Here is a 19,129-nt window from a genome sequence, read left to right as displayed (position 1 = left end):
GGTCACAATCTTTTGTCCATCTTTGTTTTGTTTTGAATAAGTGTCTGGTCAGAAATAAATTACGTCGCTTAATTGTTTCTTTGCTCAAAAATACTTTGTGTTTACAAGCAAAGAGGGGCAGTTGTAAGCACGTAATATTTGACCCGTCACCTTTTTGAGCTATTTTTAGTGCTTAACATGTTTATTTAACTTAACTTTAATTTTTATGGTGTTTTAGTCAATTTTTTACAAAAAACTATAATTTAAAAACACAAAAAATATTTTCATTTTTATTGAGGTCATTAGTCCTCTTGTAGTGATATTATTCTAATTTTACTATCAGTCTAATCAACTTTTTCTCTACTTTTATTTTCATATAATCTTTGAAAATGCCAAACATAGTTTCACTTTTAATATTTAGTTTTACTTCGGTAGTCTTTTCTAATCAACTAAGAGTGATTTTATATCTTTATAAGTACTTTAAATTATTTTTAGGAGAAAGTTTGGGTTTTTAGTTAATGAATCTTTAGTTTTCTAAGAGTTGAATAACCCGAAATTGGACCAATTGGGAGCTCATTTTTTCAAATGGAATTTTTACATTCCTATGCCATATAGTAAACTATATTGCCCTCCATGCTTAATTTTTAATATAATTACCTTCTATATACCTAATTACCATTTATGTACCATTTTAAGATTTTAATGGTATTAATTAGTCTCCTAATTTTACTCAACCGTATATTCTCACTCCCCCCAAGTTTCTCTCTCCAAATCCCCACGATTTCCTCTTCAAACACCCACGATTTCCTCTTCTAAAACCAGCGAAAATCTGTAACCCCTCCACCATTGACAACCATTAAAATGCTTTGAAGCTTTGAATTCGAATTTGGGTTTTCAAAAGACATTGTTTGTTTGGATTGGATGTTGTTGCAAAGAATTGAAAATTCTCTCTACGTCTCTCTCTATCTCGCAATCCTAAATTTCAGTAATATAAGAGGAAAGGAAAAGAGAGCAGGAATTCCACCATTGACAATCATTAAAAAGCTTTGAAGCTTTGAATTCGAATTTGGGTTTTCAAAAATCATTATTTGTTTGGATTGGGTGTTGTTGTAAATAATTGGGAATATGGTTTGGAGTTTATATCTAAATTTTGAGGGGTTTTGGTGAAGATTAGACTTGGTTTTGGCTGAATTTCAGATTGAAACTCGAAGAAGAAGACATGACATACATTATATTGCAGAAATTGTAGAAAAAGTGTAGACTGTTGTTTATTTATTTTTGAGCTTTGTGTTTTTGTGTTAAAAGTTTTGATGGGAGCTTGTTATTCCACTTCGTCTGTTTTGGAGCTAACTTGTGCAGAGGAGAAGATGTTTTTTAAGTTATATATATTGCTATACCTTTAAATTCAAGAAAGTATGGTTGTATTGTATTTAAAAAGGCGAGAATTTGTAGAATATGTTGAATGTGAGGAATGAGTCAAATAAGACTCACAATGGCTTGTTTTCTACATTTAATCTACAACAAAACTACATATCATTTGAAAAATTAATATGAAAATACAGAATTTCAATGTTTCTACAAATTATCTACAAAATTTCTACAAACTGTTCATAACAGAATGTATCTTTATTTTCATGCATGTTCGTCTGGAACACTAAAGTTACTTGCTTAAATCACATCGAATTAGTAAACGAATTTCTAAACAGATAAAACTTCATTTTTCTTACATGGTTAAAAGAGGATTTGTTTTCATTGGATAATTACTCTGTGTGGACTTCTTGATTGACTTTCTGTTTTTTATTTATGGAACGGGCCGAACGCCTCGGCAGATTAAATAGATGCATCTATAGGCGCGTCGTCGACCCTCGGCAAGTGCACAATTTATTTCTGTTGGATCGGGTCATCGCCTCGGCATAATATACGCATGCTTGCATTGCTTATCCTGAAACTTAATGAAGTTGATATTGCCTTTTTGGCCCGCTATAAACTAATAAAGATAACGAAAAGTAAATCTTGGAATTTCCTTATTATTTGAGAAGGTGTTACCTGTTTTCTTGCTCTATGAGTTATAATTGCTAGATAAATCCATGTTTTCCTCACATCTTAACCATATTATTATTGGACCACTAGTAAGTGTCGAAGTTGACCATCTCGTCTCTACTTCTTCGAGATTAGACGGGATACTCATTGAGTACACGTTATTTTCGTACTCATATTACACTTCTATGCATTTTTGTTGCACAGGTATATGTAACTCTAGTGGCCTACTAGGCGTAGCAGCATGGTGGATACGGAGACTTAGGTGAGCTGCACTTCTCGAGGCGACCCGCAGTCAGCAGAGTCTCTTTCAATTATCTGTATTTATTTTCGGTCCAATATTGTGTTCCGGACAGTTGTTGTACTTTATTTGATTTTTCTTAGAAATTGCTCGTGCACTTGTGACACTGGGTTCTGGGATGGTTTGAAGTATTTTGTATTAACTGCTTATCATTTAAATTTGATTTGAGACAATTATCTTTTAAATTGCTAAATTTGAAGGAAAATCCTAGATTTCAAAAGTATTAAAACGAGAATTTGATTAAGTAATTTGGTTGGCTTGCCTGACAATAGTGTCCGGCGCCATCACGACCCTTAGTGGATTTTGGGTCGTGATAACATGGTATCAGAGCACTAGGTTCCCTTAGGTCTCACGAGTCATGAGCAAGTCTAGCAGAGTCTCGTGGATCGGTACGGAGACGTCTGTACTTATCCTTGGGAGGCTGCAGGGCTGTTAGGAGTACTTCCCTTCTTGATTCCTCATCGTGCGATTTGATTCCTGTGAGGCTTATGCCTTTGTTTCCTTCCTACTCAATCTTACGCGACGCGAACCGCTTGTTATAAATCGAGAATTGAAGAACCGAAATGGTACTACAGATGTGATACGGGATGTTTCTCCCGGTATAGCTGATCGAATTATTATCGTCGCTTTGTAGAAGGATATTTTATTGTTTCAGCCCAGTAGCGGTACTTCTGATAGCTCTGGGGCTAGACACAAGTTGCCATGATACTTATGAACGATTGTTCCGCAGTAGCGATATGATGGTAGGATGTTTGCCCACGTGTCGGGGCAGTGAATGACTTGAAGGGAAGTTTACTTAGTGCGTGATTCAGAGATTCAGTATTTTACTTCCAGCGGGGGAAAGGCAATCGGACTAAGAATGTGCAGATTTGCAATGATGGAGTAACGAGGCTTGGTATCAGTAAGCGTGGAGGAATTCTCATCTGTGATGAGGTGTCATTGTCCTTGATGAATGTACTAAGCTCGCCGGTGTTACGATCTTCTACAATTCGCCTTTGGGGCAGGATATTGCGGGTTAGTATTGAAGAAGGGACTGTTAGATATCGCGAGGCAAGGTGGTTCAGGGTTGAATCGACATTTCTAATATTGGCAGCTCGAGAGAGATGATCTCCGAAAAAAAAATTTAAAGTTAGTAGCGATTTGTGGATTCAAGTATTATAAAGATAGATTTTATTAAGGAAACAATTGAGTAGGAAAGGACGAGGAAAGATGTGTGGAAAGTGTCAGACGACGGCTAAAAATTTCTAGAAGGCCGAGTATAAGGGGTCAAGGGCCGAGTAGTCGATTAAAAAGGATGAGTTCCGCCAAAGTGGGAGAGTGGCGGAGTTGCATATGGGCATTGTGGTAGGATGACTATGCACCTTGATAAGAGTTCGGACTGATTTGGGGAAATTTTTGGTGATTGGTGATTTAGGCCTACGAATTAAATTTGAAGTATGGGCTGTTATGCAACAGGAGATTTGATATAACGGAAATGAGCTGCTTGAATGAAGAAGGATGAAAATAACTTTGAATTTGGAAGATGCTGCCGCACGTTTAATGGATGTCCACGAGGGGTGAATGGACTTGTGCAGCTGGAGAGTGAGCTCGGACTCTGGACAAGTTATTGATGTCGTAGTAATTGTACCCCGTGTAGCAGTGCTGGAAGATGTCGGGAGTGATTTCTACAAGTAGTTCATCCCTGTGAGCAGGTTAGCGATCGCGTGGTTGGCGAGCTTCTGCGAAGAATTCTATTGGTTATACAGCAAAGGGATCGGTCGTGCGAATGTTGTTGATGATTCTGAGTATACAAAGGGGGTTTCTATAGTAAGATATCGAGCATGTTGGCAGTTGATTGCGCAAGGTTATGTCAATAGGAGATTAAGAATCCTGGTAAATTCCAAAGTTGTGTGATAGTGGCTTCGAGCTAAGTGGGAGAGTCCAACCACCTATGATGGGGTTGCATGGTTAACTACTTGCGAGGTTTCTGGTTATTAGCATATTGATGGGCTATTTCAGCAACGGGAAAAGACCATAAGTGGTAATTTGAGCAGAGGAATTATTAAAGGTGGGCTATCGTTGGACTTATTGGCCCATGTTCAGACTTGGGGAAGGATTCAAGATTGTGTTTGTAAAGATGCGGGTTCCAAGGGAAGGGATTCTGCAGGTGCATCTCCAATGGGGTATCATGTGCTAAAAGATTTATGGAATTGATTATATTCGGGGCCAAGTCAGAGCGGGTGGCTCTCAACAATGGTCCTAGTGAATTCAAAAGATAAAGTGTGATGCCTAATGATTTTGAGCCTATAGATACGGTTTAGAATCGATCTTGATAGCAGCCTATGAGAAGTGGCACAGAGTGTTCTATGATGTTTTGACTTGCAGTGTAGAACTTGAGAGGAAAATGAGAAGAGATTTTGGATTCGTAATAGGATTAGCAAAATGGGCATATCAGTTGAGGGTGCGAATATGCACGCAAGGAAGGTATGAAGTGGATCGTGGTATTCGGGACAGCATGGTCTTGTGATTTAAGGTCACTCGAGTGAGTGCAGATGGAGTATGTTATGTGTTGGATGGAGTTAGTATTATCTCTAAGGCAGTCAAGGATAAATTGGAAGAAGGTAGATTGATTAGCCATAGTTGAATTTGGCATATTGGTGTTAGTGTTCAGTTCCTTCAGCGTGATCAAGTTATGCAAGTGATTTGTGATGGTACATGTGAGGCCTGTCGGCCGCCGTAATTGATTATATTCAGAGGTATTCCACTGTTATGGCATGTTACGTATAGGCGGACCTTGGAAGGATTATGGTGGGGTTAGACCACTACTTAGAGATTTGTATATTCTACGGTCATGAGAATTCACCTGTGTGCTGCTATGGTTCTCCCGAAGTGAGTTAAGTGGAAAGTTTTATATGATGAAGTGTTAACCTAATAGTGGTTCCGAATCTATGATGGAAAGCGTGTTCTATCGTATGTTGGCATGTTAGGTGCAGTGAGTGGTATGGAATTTGAAGTGGAGATCAAGGTAACAGTTCGGTGTGGACAAGGATGTCACGAGCACAGACGAGCAGGAAAGGAGTTTCGATGTTTAAGGTAAGTTGGTATTGTCTTCAGCGTCACCTGAGATCGATGTTTTGTTAAAAAGGCTTTGCATCCTGGTTAATGATTCTTGATCGCTTTCAGCGTTAGTGCGACCGGTGGTTCGGAGGTAAGACCCAGTTATTTGTTATGGTAGGTTGTGGGAGTGTGTCCCACAGGAAGATTGTATAAATGTGGCATGTAATCACTTGATTGATTAAAGATTTAAACCAAGTATGAAGGTTGTAGTGATTTCGTTAAATTGAGAATTGATGCCTGGAGGGCACTCGGATTCTGAGTTGTGGACTGTGGATGAGTACTCCGGTTATGACGGTTGTTCTTGAGTGTTATAAGAAGGGGGAAGTTAGTATGGACCTTTGAAAGGTTATTGGCCTAGTTTGATACGATCAGGATCGACTTGAGGTCGGTGGATGGATTTAAGCGTGAATATGGGCCCTATGTCAGGCCAGTTGTGTTCATTTCAGCAAGCGTTCCTTATGGAAGAGCAGTCGGGGTGTTATTTGTCGTTAGCTATTTCGTTCAATGATATATATATTGCGCCGTATGAGTTGTGAGACGGCTTGGTAAATTTCTTATGTGTTGAGATTCCGCGTAGCGATGATGTTATATGAGCAGGGTGGCTCTTAAGATTCGGATCGGGTATCGCACCTCAGTTGTGCTTGAATTTTGTAGCCTATAGTGCTATCTGTTCCCTCAGGGATGGTATTATGCACCTAGCATGTTTCTGACCGATATTTGGTATTTCGTTTTAGCGAGCAATTTAGCTCGACGTATATCTCCTTGTGTGAGTTCTATGTGTGGATCGGGTGGCACGCCGTCATGGGTATGTTGTTTGGATCGGGTTGCGCGCCGCAACAGTGTGGTGTTCGGTACAGTTCCTCATATTTGTTTTTATGTGTTCTGTTTCCTATTTTCCGAGGAAAACTCATATTAGTTGTGCGCCCGCGTCGCATGTATGATTCGCGAGCGGGGTAATTGAAATTCCTTTTCAGAGTTCATTTTCCTTTTTGTATCGCATTCTAATTGGTAGCCTATTGGCACATTGTGGCATCATATGAGACTTTTGATCATGTCGGGATGGCTTATTGCCTGAGCAGTTTGTACTGGGTGAGACGAGATTATTGGATTTAGGATCAGTGCAATCTGATTACGTGAAATATATTAAGGAGCAAAGATCATTATTTGGTTCAGAATACGGTAATGTTTCTTGTCAGAAGTATAGACTCAATGATTGGTTGACTCGGCAGTTGATTATGAATTTCTGCACATCTCTTCCGTTGTGGCGGTATTGTAAGAGTTAGAGTAAGACCTGTGTATGTCATGGGGTGCAATGGGAGCATCAGATTCGTGGAATTTCGACTAAGTTGATCAGAAAATGTTATTGTGGTCCGGTGAGTAAAATGATGCAAGGTCTGAATTCAGCAAAGTTATGAAGTCATGTTTGGGTACAGCGTGTAGTGATTGATATGGTGATCGTATGTTGGAAATAGGTCGGGCATAGAACTCCGGATGTTGGAATTGCGCTCTAAGGCTTATTTGCTTGAATAAAAGGGAATATCTTCAGAATTGATCGAGCTGATGTGCTCAACTGAGTTGTGGTGGCACGGGAAGGTGCATGAGAAGTTAAACAGTGATTTCAGACTACTTCAGTGTAGTTTTCAGCACGTTCGAGGACGAACGTATGTCTAAGTGGGAGAGAATGTAACGACCCGGCCGACCGTTTTGAGCTCTGGCACATCGTTCAGCAGTCTGAGGCCATGAACAACTTCATTTCAGGTATTATGACTTGTACGCGTGGTCGGAGTTAAGTTTCGAGAAGTTCAGAGTTGATTTGGAAAAAGAATTCTCATTTCGAAAGCTTAAAGTTGAAAGAATTAACTAAGATTGGATTTTTAAGTAAACAACCTCGGAATTGGGATCTGAAGGTTCCAGCAGGTTCGTATGATGATTTTGGACTTGGGCGTATGCCCGGATCAGGTCTTGGATGACCCGGGAGCGTTTTGGCGCCTATTGTGGAAGTTAGCATTTTGGAAGAAATTTCATAAGTTTGGCTTGAAGTGCATTTCAGTGTTATCGATGTCCGTTTGGGATTCCGAGTCTGTGAATAGCTCCGTATGGTGATTCTGGAGTCGGGAGCGCGATCGGAAGTGAATTCGGAGGTCCGTAGGTCATTTTGGAGTCATTTGGCTAAAGATAGAAATGTGAAGGTTTTTGAGAAGTTCGACCGGAAGTGGACTTTTTGATATCGGGGTCGGAATCAGATTCCGAAAGTTGGAGTAGGTCTGTAATGTCGAATATGACTTGTGTGCAAAATTTGAGGTCAGTCGGACGTGATTTGATAGGTTTAAGCATCGAAAGTAGAAGTTGGAAGTTCTAAAGTTCATAAAGCTTGGATTGGGAGTTGATTCATGATTTTAGCGTTGTTTGATGTGATTTGAGGCCTCGAGTAAGTCCGTAATGTGTTCTGGGACAGGTTGGTGTGATTGGTCGGGGTCCCGGGGGCCTCGGGTGTGTTTCGGGTTGCATCTCGCTCTTATTTGATGTTTCAACATCGTTTCTTTGGACATAAAAGGGTACCATATTAAGCAAATGAGCTCTAAATTAAGTTTTTATTGTACCATTAGATACATATCGTAATTACGGAGCCATAGCAAAAAGAATCGTCGAATTTGGACATCGTATGAGGAAGTTATGCTCATTTCCGTGTCGAGAAAAGTGCTGGTAGCTGTCATAACCGCAGAAGCGGAAAATTTCTGCAGAAGAGGAACCGCAGAAGCGGAACCGCAGAAGCGGAAATTTTTCTGCAGAAGCGAAAACTGCTGGAGGCAGAGAGATTTCTTTAAAAATCGAAGTTTGGCTCATTTTCACTTCATTTCTTCCATGGGAGCCGATTTTGGAGCAACTTTGGAGTGCCATTTTCATCACCAAGCATGAGTTTTGGAGCGTTGTGCATCGATACGAGTCTTCGGAAGGGTGTGAAATGTCGGTTATGGACCTTCGGAGCGAGGTGAGTCTCCTTTCTAACCTTGTAAGAGGGAATTGTCCCCATAGGTGAAATAATTGATTATGTGCTCCTATTTGTGGGGGCTACGTACGCACTAGGTGACGAGAGTCCGTGCGTAGCTACTATTATGCTATTGTCCGGGTAGTTAGGACCCAAAAGCATGCTATACTTGGATTATTTACGAACCTATTGATAGCTTGAATTGCTTAAATCACATCGAATTAGTAAACGAATTTCTAAACAGATAAAACTTTATTTTTCTTAAATGGTTAAAAGAGGATTGTTTTCATTGGATAATTACTCCGTGTGGACTTCTTGATTGACTGTCTGTGTGTTTATCTAAGGAACGGGCCGAACGCCTCGGCAGATTAAATAGATGCATCTATAGGTGCGTCGTCGACCCTCGCCGTCGCCTCGGCATAATATGCGCATGCATGCATTGCTTATCCTGAAACTTAATGAAGTTGATATTGCCTTTTTGGCCCGCTATAAACTAATAAAGATAACGAAAAGTAAATCTTGGAATTTCCTTATTATTTGAGAAGGTGTTACCTGTTTTCTTGCTCTATGAGTAATAATTGCTAGATAAATCCATGTTTTCCTCACATCTTCACCATATTATTATTGGACCACTAGTAAGTGTCGAAGTTGACCATCTCGTCTCTACTTCTTCGAGATTAGACGGGATACTCATTGAGTACACGTTGTTTTCGTACTCATACTACACTTCTGTGCATTTTTGTTGCACAGGTATATGTAACTCTAGCGGCCTACTAGGCGTAGCAGCATGGTGGATACGGAGACTTAGGTGAGCTGTACTTCTCGAGGCGACCCACATTCAGCAGAGTCTCTTTCAATTATCTGTATTTATTTTCTGTCCAATATGGTGTTCCGGACAGTTGTTGTACTTTATTTGATTTTTCTTAGAAATTGCTCATGCACTTGTGACACCGGGTTCTGGGATGGTTTGAAGTATTTTGTATTAATTGCTTATCATTTAAATTTGATTTGAGACAATTATCTTTTAAATTACTAAATTTGAAGGAAAATCCTAGATTTCAAAAGTATTAAAACGAGAATTTGATTAAGTAATTTAATTGGCTTGCCTGACAGCAGTGTCCGACGCCATCACGACCCTTATTGGATTTTGAGTCGTGACAAATATCTCAAAAAGAATTGTCTAAAATCATGTCTAGGTTCATTATTTTAATATTAGATTAATGGATCTTTATTACACTAATTATTTTGAATAATTACTAATATTAATAACAGCTAATTTGATAAGTTTGAATTCATTCTTTGACAAATAAAATCAGGCAATTGAATGATAATAACTTATATTAGATGCATCGGTTATGTATAGCCTTAATGTTATAATGGCTTTACCGTTTCTTAGCCTTAATGGCATTTTCTTTAACGTATTGGAAAATTGAAAAAGCCTTAATGGCTTTATGCATTTGAATGTTTTCTGACCAGATGGTCTATCTACTTTAGACTATATAAATATACCTCTTTGTTTCATCTTGAAAAAGTAGTAAAAAATAAAGTAAGACTTTTCTATTATCTTGTTGGGTTATTTTTGTTAAACTTTGTTGTTTCTGTTCCTAGTTTATACTAGAAGAGTTTGTTGAATCCTGGGGAATACGCCTAATTTTTATCACGGTATGGGCGAAATATCCTTAAGGACAGTGTCCTTGACACGCCTCAAACTACATCTTATTCTCTATAATCCATTATTTTTCCAACAATCTTAAGGATATTTTACATTGTTATTATAGAGAATGGCGCTGCTAATGTTGCTGTTGATGCTACTACACCTGCTGAACCAACTGTTTCTGTTGCTGTTCCATCACCAATTACCTATGCCAAGCCTTTTCCTGATGTTTCGAAAATTGAGGTTTTTGGTGGAGATAATTTTAAGCGTTGGCAGGAACGGGTGCATTCTATTTTGGATATACATGGAGTTGCTTTTGTACTTACTTATCCTAAGCCAACTGAAGCAACTTCTTCAGATGGATCAATGGGTTCATGCTAATAAGGTATGTAGACATACTATAATTTCTACTCTTTCTAACGAATTGTTCGATGTCTATGTTTCCTACAAAGAGGCAAAAGAAATCTAGGAGTCAATGATAACAAAGTACACTGCTGAAGATGCTACTAAACAAAAGTTTGTAATTAGAAACTACTACAAGTGGGAGAAGACGAAGGACAAGGACATAACTGCACAAATCAACGAATATCACAAGTTGATTGAAGATCTCAAATCTGAAGATATTTCTCTGCCCGAACAGTTTGTTGCTAGTATGCTTATAGAAAAACTTCCTAAATTTTGGAGTGACTACAAACAACAATTGAAACACAAACACAAGCAACTGTCGCTGAAGGACTTGGTCAAGCACATTATAATTGAAAATACAAATCGCAAGCAAGTTGTTATTGACAAAAGAAAGGAGATTGCTACAAGAGCCAACCTGGTGGAGAACAATAAGCGGCAGAATAAATCAAATAACAGGTATGATAAAGGAAATGGTTATAAGCTCAAAACCAACAGTCAAACCTTCAAGAAAAAAGGTAACTGCTTTGTGTGTGGCAAACCTGGCCATCATGCTGCTCAATGCCGGAAGAGGGTTGGGAATGACAATCCCGCTAAGGCTAAAGAAAATTTAACTGAAGCCAAAGCGGATGACATAATTGCTGCAGTTGTTTCCCAAGTGAACCTTGTGGCCAATGTGAAAGACTGGTGTTAGATTCTGGTGCCACTAGGCACATATATGCTAACAAAAAAGACTTTGTGTCTTACACCCACGTTGAGGAAGGAGAAAAAGTTGTATATCTTGGCGACTCAAGGACTACTCCAGTTCTTGGAAAAGGCAAAGTTCTTCTCAAACTCACATCTGGTAAAACTTTACAATTAAATGACGTGTTGCATGTTCCTAGTATCCGAGCCAATTGGTCTCTGTGGGATTATTAGGAAAAGTTGGGGTGAAGGTTTCTTTTGAATATGATAAGTGTGAAGTTTGTGCAGAAGCTAAGCAAACTAAGAAATCATGTGCTTCAGTATTTAGAGAATCTGAATTATTAAGTTTAATTCATACTGATTTGGGAGACTTGAAACAAACTATGACTAGAGGAGGGAAAAAAATATTATGTGACTTTTATAGACGATTTTTCTAGATATACAAAAGTTTATTTGTTGAGAAATAAAGATGAAGCTTTTGATAAGTTTTTAATTTATAAATCTGAAGTAGAAAATCAATTAGATAAGAAAATCAAAAGAGTTAGATCCGATAGAGGTGGTGAATTTATTTTGTTGAATGATTATTGTGAGAAAGAAGGCATAATTCACGAGATAAGTCCACCATATTCTCCACAATCAAATGGTGTAGCGGAAAGAAAAAATAGGACCTTAAAGGAAATGATGAATAGCATGATTGTTAGTTCTGGTGCTCCGGATAATCTTTGGGGTGAAGCCATTTTATCTGCTTGTCATTTACAAAATAGAATTCCTTATAAGAAAACGGGTAAAACTTCTTATGAGTTGTGGAAAGGATATCCACCTAATTTGAAATATTTGAAAGTGTGGGGGTGCCTTGCTAAAGTTATGTTGCCTGGTCCTAAGAAAAGGAAAATAGGATCTAAAACATCTGATTGTATGTTTATTGGGTATGCTGAAAGCAGTGCAGCATATAGATTTTTAGTAGCCAAAAGTGATGTACTTGAAAATATTACTATTGTTGAAATAAAAAATGCTGAATTTTCTGAAAATATTTTTCCTTTTAAAATTTGAGAAAATTTCTGATGCTCCTATTATTCCAAGTGATAATATTTCACATGTTCCAATTATTCAAAATGATTTTGAAAGTGAGGATTTAAGAAGAAGCAAAAGACCGAGGAAAGAAAAATCTTTTGGTAATGATTTTTGTACTTATCACGTGGATAATGATCCTTCAACATATTCTGAAGCTATTTCTTCATCTGATGCCTCATTTTGGAAAGAAGCTATTGATGTAGAATTAAATTCAATTTTACAAAATAAAACTTGGATTTTAGTTGATTTACCTCTGGGAATTAAACCCATTGGTTGTAAATAGATTTTTAAGAAGAAACTTAACCCGGATGGTTCCATTGGTAAATACAAAGCTAGACTTGTTGCAAAAGGTTTTACCAAAAGCAATATTGATTATTTTGATACTTATGCTCCTGTAACTAGAATTTCCTCAATTCGTGTTTTACTTGCCTTGGCTTCTATTTATAAATTTTTTATTCACCAAATGGATGTTAAAACTACATTTTTAAATGGTTATTTGGAAGAGGTAATTTACATGGAGCAACCTGAGGGTTGTATAATGTATGGCCAAAAAAATAAAGTGTGTAAATTGCTAAAAAGTTTATATGGTCTAAATCAAGCGCCTATACAGTGGCATGAAAAATTTGATCAAGTATTGATTAATGATAGATTTTCATCAATTGAAATAGATAAATGTGTTTATACAAAATGTGTAGATGGTACATATGTTATTATTTGTCTTTATGTGGATGACATGCTTATTTTTAGTTCTAGCCTTGATTTGATACATAAAACCAAATTTTTCTTGTCTTCTAATTTTGAGATGAAAGACATGGGAGAAGCTAATGTTATTTTAGGCATGAAAATTTTAAGAGATGGCAATAGTTTAATGTTGACTCAAGAACATTATGTTGAAAGAATTCTTAAAAAATTTGATAATTTTGATGTGGTACCTGTAAGCACTCCTTATGATGCTAGTAGTCAATTAAAAAATAATAAGGGAGATGCAATAGATCAAAATAGATATGCTCAAGTTATTGATAGTCTAATGCATTTGATGAATTTTACTAGACCTGATATTGCATATGCTGTGTGTAGATTGAGTAGATATACTCAAAACCCGAGTCATGATTATTGGAATGCATTACTAAGAGTAATAAATATTTGAAAGGTACCATGAACTATGGTATTAAATATAGTGGATTTCTCACTGTACTAGAAGGATACAATGATGTTAACTGGATCTCTGATTCAGATGAGACAAAATCTACTAGTGGTTATGTGTTCACTCTCGGTGGGGGTGCTGTGGCATGGAAATCAGCTAAACAAACAATAATAGCTAGATCTTCCATGGAATCTGAGTTTGTGGCATTTGAATTAGCTGGCAATGAGGCCGAGTGGTTAAGAACCTTTTGGCAAGTATTCCACTAGGAATTAAACCGATACCTTCTGTGTCGATGCATTGTGATTGCCAAGCTGCAATAGCCATTGCGAAAAATAAATCCTTTAATGGGAAGAGTAGACATATCCGATTGAGACGTAATGTGATAAAGCAACTGCTGAGAGATGGAATTATTTCCATAGATTATGTGAAGTCAGAAGTGAATTTGGCCGATCCTCTGACTAAACCTTTGGGAAGAAAATTAATATCCGAAACATCGAGGGGAATGAGACTTTTGCCAATTTGAGTTATATCAACTATGATGGTAACCCAACCTATGTGATTGGAGATCCCATGAAGTAGGTTCATATGGGTAATAACAAGTCATTAGTTGATCAAATGTGCACTATTAAATTATATCCCTTCCTATGGTGTGTGTGTGTATAGTGCAAGACTGCAAGGAATGAGAGGTTGGGTTATTAAACTCTTAATCTAATAATCCATAGCCTTTTATAGGTGGTGTATTGTGCTGCAGAATACACTTGATGGATGGACCTATATGAGTGTGGAGTGGGGCCGCTCCTATGAAATTTATGGCAAAAAATTTCTAGAGCACTCATGAAAACCAGGCGCGCGCATGGCCTATTAGCGCAAAACCACGACAAACAACAAAGTGTGTGCAGGTATAATGCGATAGATAAGACACTAAACGTACAAAAGAATTCTTGGTTCATAGAAGTTCTAAACTTCACCAATTGTTCTGTAAGTTTAATCTTATTTTATCTAGGTCTGGTTCATAGTTCAAGAGACACCAGATTCGACGCATTATGCTAATTTGTGAAAACCCAGCAAATTTTATTATAATATTTTTTTGAGCTATGTGGGGAATTGTTGAAAAAATTAATTTTAATATCTCAAAAAGAATTGCCTAAAATCATGTCTAAGTTCATTCTTTTAATATTAGATTAATGGATCTTTATTACACTAATTATTTTGAATAATTATTAATATTTATAACAGCTAATTTGATAAGTTTGAATTCATTCTATGACAAATAAAATCAGGCAATTGAATGATAATAACTTATATTAGATGCATCAGTTATGTATAGCCTTAATGTTATGATGGCTTTACCGTTTCTAAGCCTTAATGGCATTTTCTGTAACGTATTGGAAAATTGAAAAAGCCTTAATGGCTTTATGCATTTGAATGATTTCTGACCAGATAGTCTGTCTACTTTAGACTATATAAATATACCTCTTTGTTTCATCTTGAAAAAGTAATGAAAAACAAAGTAAAACTTTTCTATTATCTTGATGGGTTATCTTTGTTAAACTCTGTTGTTTCTGCTCCTAGTTTATACTAGAAGAGTTTGTTGAATTCTGGGGGATACACTTAATTTTTATCACGGTATGGACGAAATATCCTTAAGGACAGTGTCCTTGACACGCCTCAAACTACATCTTATTCTCTATAATCCATTATTTTTCCAACAGATATTTCAAACCCTGCATTGAAAAGCTAGTCGCATTTACTGCTTACAATTTCAATAAATATATGACACAAGTCTTCAGTTATCACCAAAAACTAAATCAATAATTAATACACATTCTCATCTTAATTTTATGACTTAACCATGAAAAATATTTGTTATTTTTTCATTAGTTCACTAACCTTGTAAAAATAGTATGACTGTATGAGGCCTTAAGGAGAAAGACAAAATAGGAAAATGAAAAGAAAAAAGACTAATTAAAAGAAGCCATTTAATTCCCTTCCCCGCCCTAAAGGAGAAAAGGAAAACCCAACTCCATTTTGGTTTGGACAGATAAGAGTGAAAGTCTGATCTTATCAATGAGAAGATTATTGTTTTAAAAAGGATTAGATCTGTGTCAATTGTCATACACATCATCATAAATCGTCAAATGCAAATTCAATGAAAGTAGCCATCTAAACAGATGCGTCATGCATGTAAACATTATTAGAAGCTTAATAAAAATCATAAAATTATATGCTAAAAGATTTATTTGCAGAATACTTACCACGTATTTATGCAAAAATTACAACTATATGGACTTGCATTATTGAATCCCGTATATTTTGTTGGGTCCTTAAGTACACCAATGAGCCTAAAGATAATAGGACTTAAGCCACAATTAGGAGTGGCAAACGGGCCTGTCGGGTCGAATATAGTTCGGATCGAAATCGGGTACTGAAAAAACGGATCAATTATCCGACCCGACCCATATTTAACACGGATAAAAAACGGGTTAATCGATGGATAATATGGGTAATCATATTATCCATGACTTCTTGCATATGATCACTTTTGGGAGAATTCTTAGTCTCCCTAACTTGAGGAACCCCCCAATTTGAAGCTTTACAAATATAAAAGTTAGACCCATTGCTTATCCATTGGTTATCCATTTTCTAAATGGATAATGGTTCTTATCCATATTTGACCCGTTTTTAAAAAGTTCATTATCCAACTCATCTTTTAGTGGATAATATGAGTGGTTAACTGTTTTCTTTTAACCATTTTGCCACTCCTAGCCACAATAGAGAATAATACATAACTCTAAAATATAATACTAGTACTATTTCTATAGCCTGTTGGGTCAAGATTCTAAAATCAAATTATACTGAAAAGTTGTTTTTTAAAAAAAATATTTTAGTGAGAAACAGTTCGTGTTTGAGTAATCAATTTGAAAAATATTTTTGAGCAGTAATTAGTGTTTGACCAAATTTTTATAAAGTGTTTTTAAGTATTTTTTTTTTGGTAATTAATCTTTTTTTATTAATCACCAAAAGTGAAGGCATTACAAAGCATAGCTTAGCTACTCCCGGCTAGCTAATTCTGATGAAGTTTACAGGAGAAAGACTATACTATCTTAGCATTCTAAACATATTGCTATCAGTGGTCTATGCTAGAAATACAGCTTTTGTACCAGTGTCTTTACATTCCCTATGGCCCTAAAATTACATATGCAGACTATCTCCCTTGCCAAGCTTGTGTAATCTCTGAATGTTTCTTGAAATATTCTCTGATTCATTTTTTTCATAGAGCATGTGTGTATATTCAGCATACATCATCTTGAGAAGTTTTGCAACAGTTGATTTACCTCTTGTGTGCTGACAAATGATCTGCAGTTGTTGCTCCCATGTTACACCACAAATGTTATGTACCCTTGCCCATTGATTCAATCTGCACCACAGCCTTTTAGCATAGTCACATTCAGTAAACAGATGATTCCTTGTCTCCAAGTTAGTATGACATAACACACATGAGTCATTTACATTGAGTCCCCATTTCTTAAGTATGTCTACAGTAAGTAATCTTCCTTGACATTGAAGCCACATTGTGATTATAGCCTTAGGTCTGGCAGCATTGCTACACATTAGGTTTCTCCAGGTAGTTTTGGGCAACATTGGAGTCAGTTGAAGGTATATCTGTTTAATGATGCTTTTCTTATCCTCTAATGGCCTTTGCAGTTGCATTATGATCTCCCTTGCTTCCAATATCTTCCTTACCATCCAGCTTGCATTCATAGGGATAGACATAGAGTATATGCACTACTCCTTGATGTACACAGCATAAATCCACTTAATCCACAATTTGTCTTCCTTGTGAGATAAATTCCAGAAAGTTTTGGCAATGGCAGCAGTATTCCAGATGTGAAGGTTGCTTAGGTTAAGTCCACCAATTGTCTTAGGTAGGCACACTTTATCCCAGGCAATGAGGGCCCTCTTTGTGATTTCATTACCACCGGACCACATGTAACTTCTACAATAAGCTTCTATTAATTTGATCACTTTGACTGGTAATGGAAATATTTGAGCCCAATATGATTGGATTTCAAACAACACGGTCTGTATTAATTGGACCCTTCCAGCATAAGACAACTTTTTTGCATTCCATGAAGTAATCTTTGCCTTTGTGATGAGAGGTTGCCATTGTAACATATTTAGCTTCTTTGTGATTAATGGCACTCCTAGGTATTTGAAGGGCAGTTGACCTTGAGTATATCCCATATTCTGGCAGATTGCTTCTATAGTCCCTCTTTCCATACCTTCACAGTATATAGCACTCTTATTTAGGTTTGCTTGCAATCTTGAAGCTCTTGAGAATGTTGTGAAGCATTCCTGTAACCTTTGAGTTGAGGAAGTGTCCCCTCTAGCAAACAACAACAAGTCATCAGCATAACTTAGATGGGTTATGTGTAGTTTGCTGCATCTGGGATGGTATTTGAACCTCTTATCCTGGTGTAATTTATTAAGAAGCCTGCTCAAGTATTCCATAGCAATGGCAAATAGGAAAGGAGAGATTGGATCTCCTTGCCTAAGGCCTTTAATAGCATTAAATGGTTCTAGAGATTCTCCATTCAATAGAATGGTGTAGTTGACTGTTTTCACACAAGTCATTAACCATTTGACAATCTTTCATGGAAAATTCAAACCTTCAAGAACCTATTCCAAGTAAACCCATTCAACAGAGTCATAGGCCTTTTGCAAATCAACTTTGATCATACACCTAGGTTTTAAGTGTTTTTTTTTTCAAAAATACTTTTGGGGGAAGCTATTTTTTCAGCTTCTCAAAAACAACATATGATTATACTCAAAAGCAATTTTTTTTTCTTCCAAAGATTTGGACAAACACCTTAATTTAAAAAAAAAAATACTTTTAGCAAGAAAGAAATTTAGCCGTAGTTAGAATCTTTTTAACAAAAACATATAATACATGGAAAAAAGGAATTGGCAACTTCAGGAAAATGTAGAAAAAGAGAGAAAGACAATAATTTCGAGTTAACATCAAAGTCAATTACATCCTATATTATCATCTTATGTCTTTTCTTTTTCGGAATGAATGGAAAAGGGTTATATTTGTCCTTGTACTCTTCAAAAAGGATTATATTTTCCCTTCGTTATACCTTTTTGATATATTTATCCTTATCGTTATACTTTAGGATCATATTTGTCCTTGTACTCTTCAAAAAGGGTTACCTTTGCCCTTCGTTATACTTTTTAACATATTTATCCTTACAGTTATACTTTAGGATCATATTTGTCCTTCATCCATTAAATCCCCATGTCCCACCTTTGTTTTCCTACACGGCACCTATGTGAATTTCTTTTTCCTCCAATTTAAATATGGTCACCTATTTAAGATAATTTAACCCGCCCACCCAATTAAACCAGACCCACTAACTAAAATAAACTGAAATCCTAGTTCCCTACCCCCTCCCCCCACTCGTCCATCTCTCTTATCCGGATCAGCTTCATGTTTTACGGATAGCAGCAGCAACCTATCAAATCAAGTCTGAGTGAGAAAATTTTGGACAGTGAGTGAAAGAAACTATAGTGTTCATCCGCCAGCGACAACTTGGTTCAGTCTCGCTTATAGACGCTATTCAAAACTTCACTCATCTTGATATTTTCTTAAATAAACTTGAAAGTTTTCTTCGAGTTTTAGGCTCTGTCAGCGTTCTATTTTAAGCACTGACCTTTGTCATTAACTCTATTATTGTGCAACTTCTCGTAATTTACTTTGGTTATTGCAATAAT

At 36.8% G+C, this 19,129-nt stretch overlaps 1 protein-coding gene across 1 annotated transcript; it reads right to left on the bottom strand.

Annotated features, from left to right (window-relative positions):
• Positions 16,547 to 17,101, bottom strand: LOC109219558. Its single transcript, XM_019384022.1, has one exon. It carries the CDS (start codon positions 17,099 to 17,101, stop codon positions 16,547 to 16,549), a length of 555 nt encoding a protein of 184 aa, XP_019239567.1.

This window comes from Nicotiana attenuata, chromosome 2 (assembly GCF_001879085.1).
Source record: "Nicotiana attenuata strain UT chromosome 2, NIATTr2, whole genome shotgun sequence".
NCBI classification, from domain to species: Eukaryota; Viridiplantae; Streptophyta; class Magnoliopsida; order Solanales; family Solanaceae; genus Nicotiana; species Nicotiana attenuata.
Note: the sequence above shows the minus strand (reverse complement) of the source record. Positions and strands in the feature narration are given on the sequence as shown.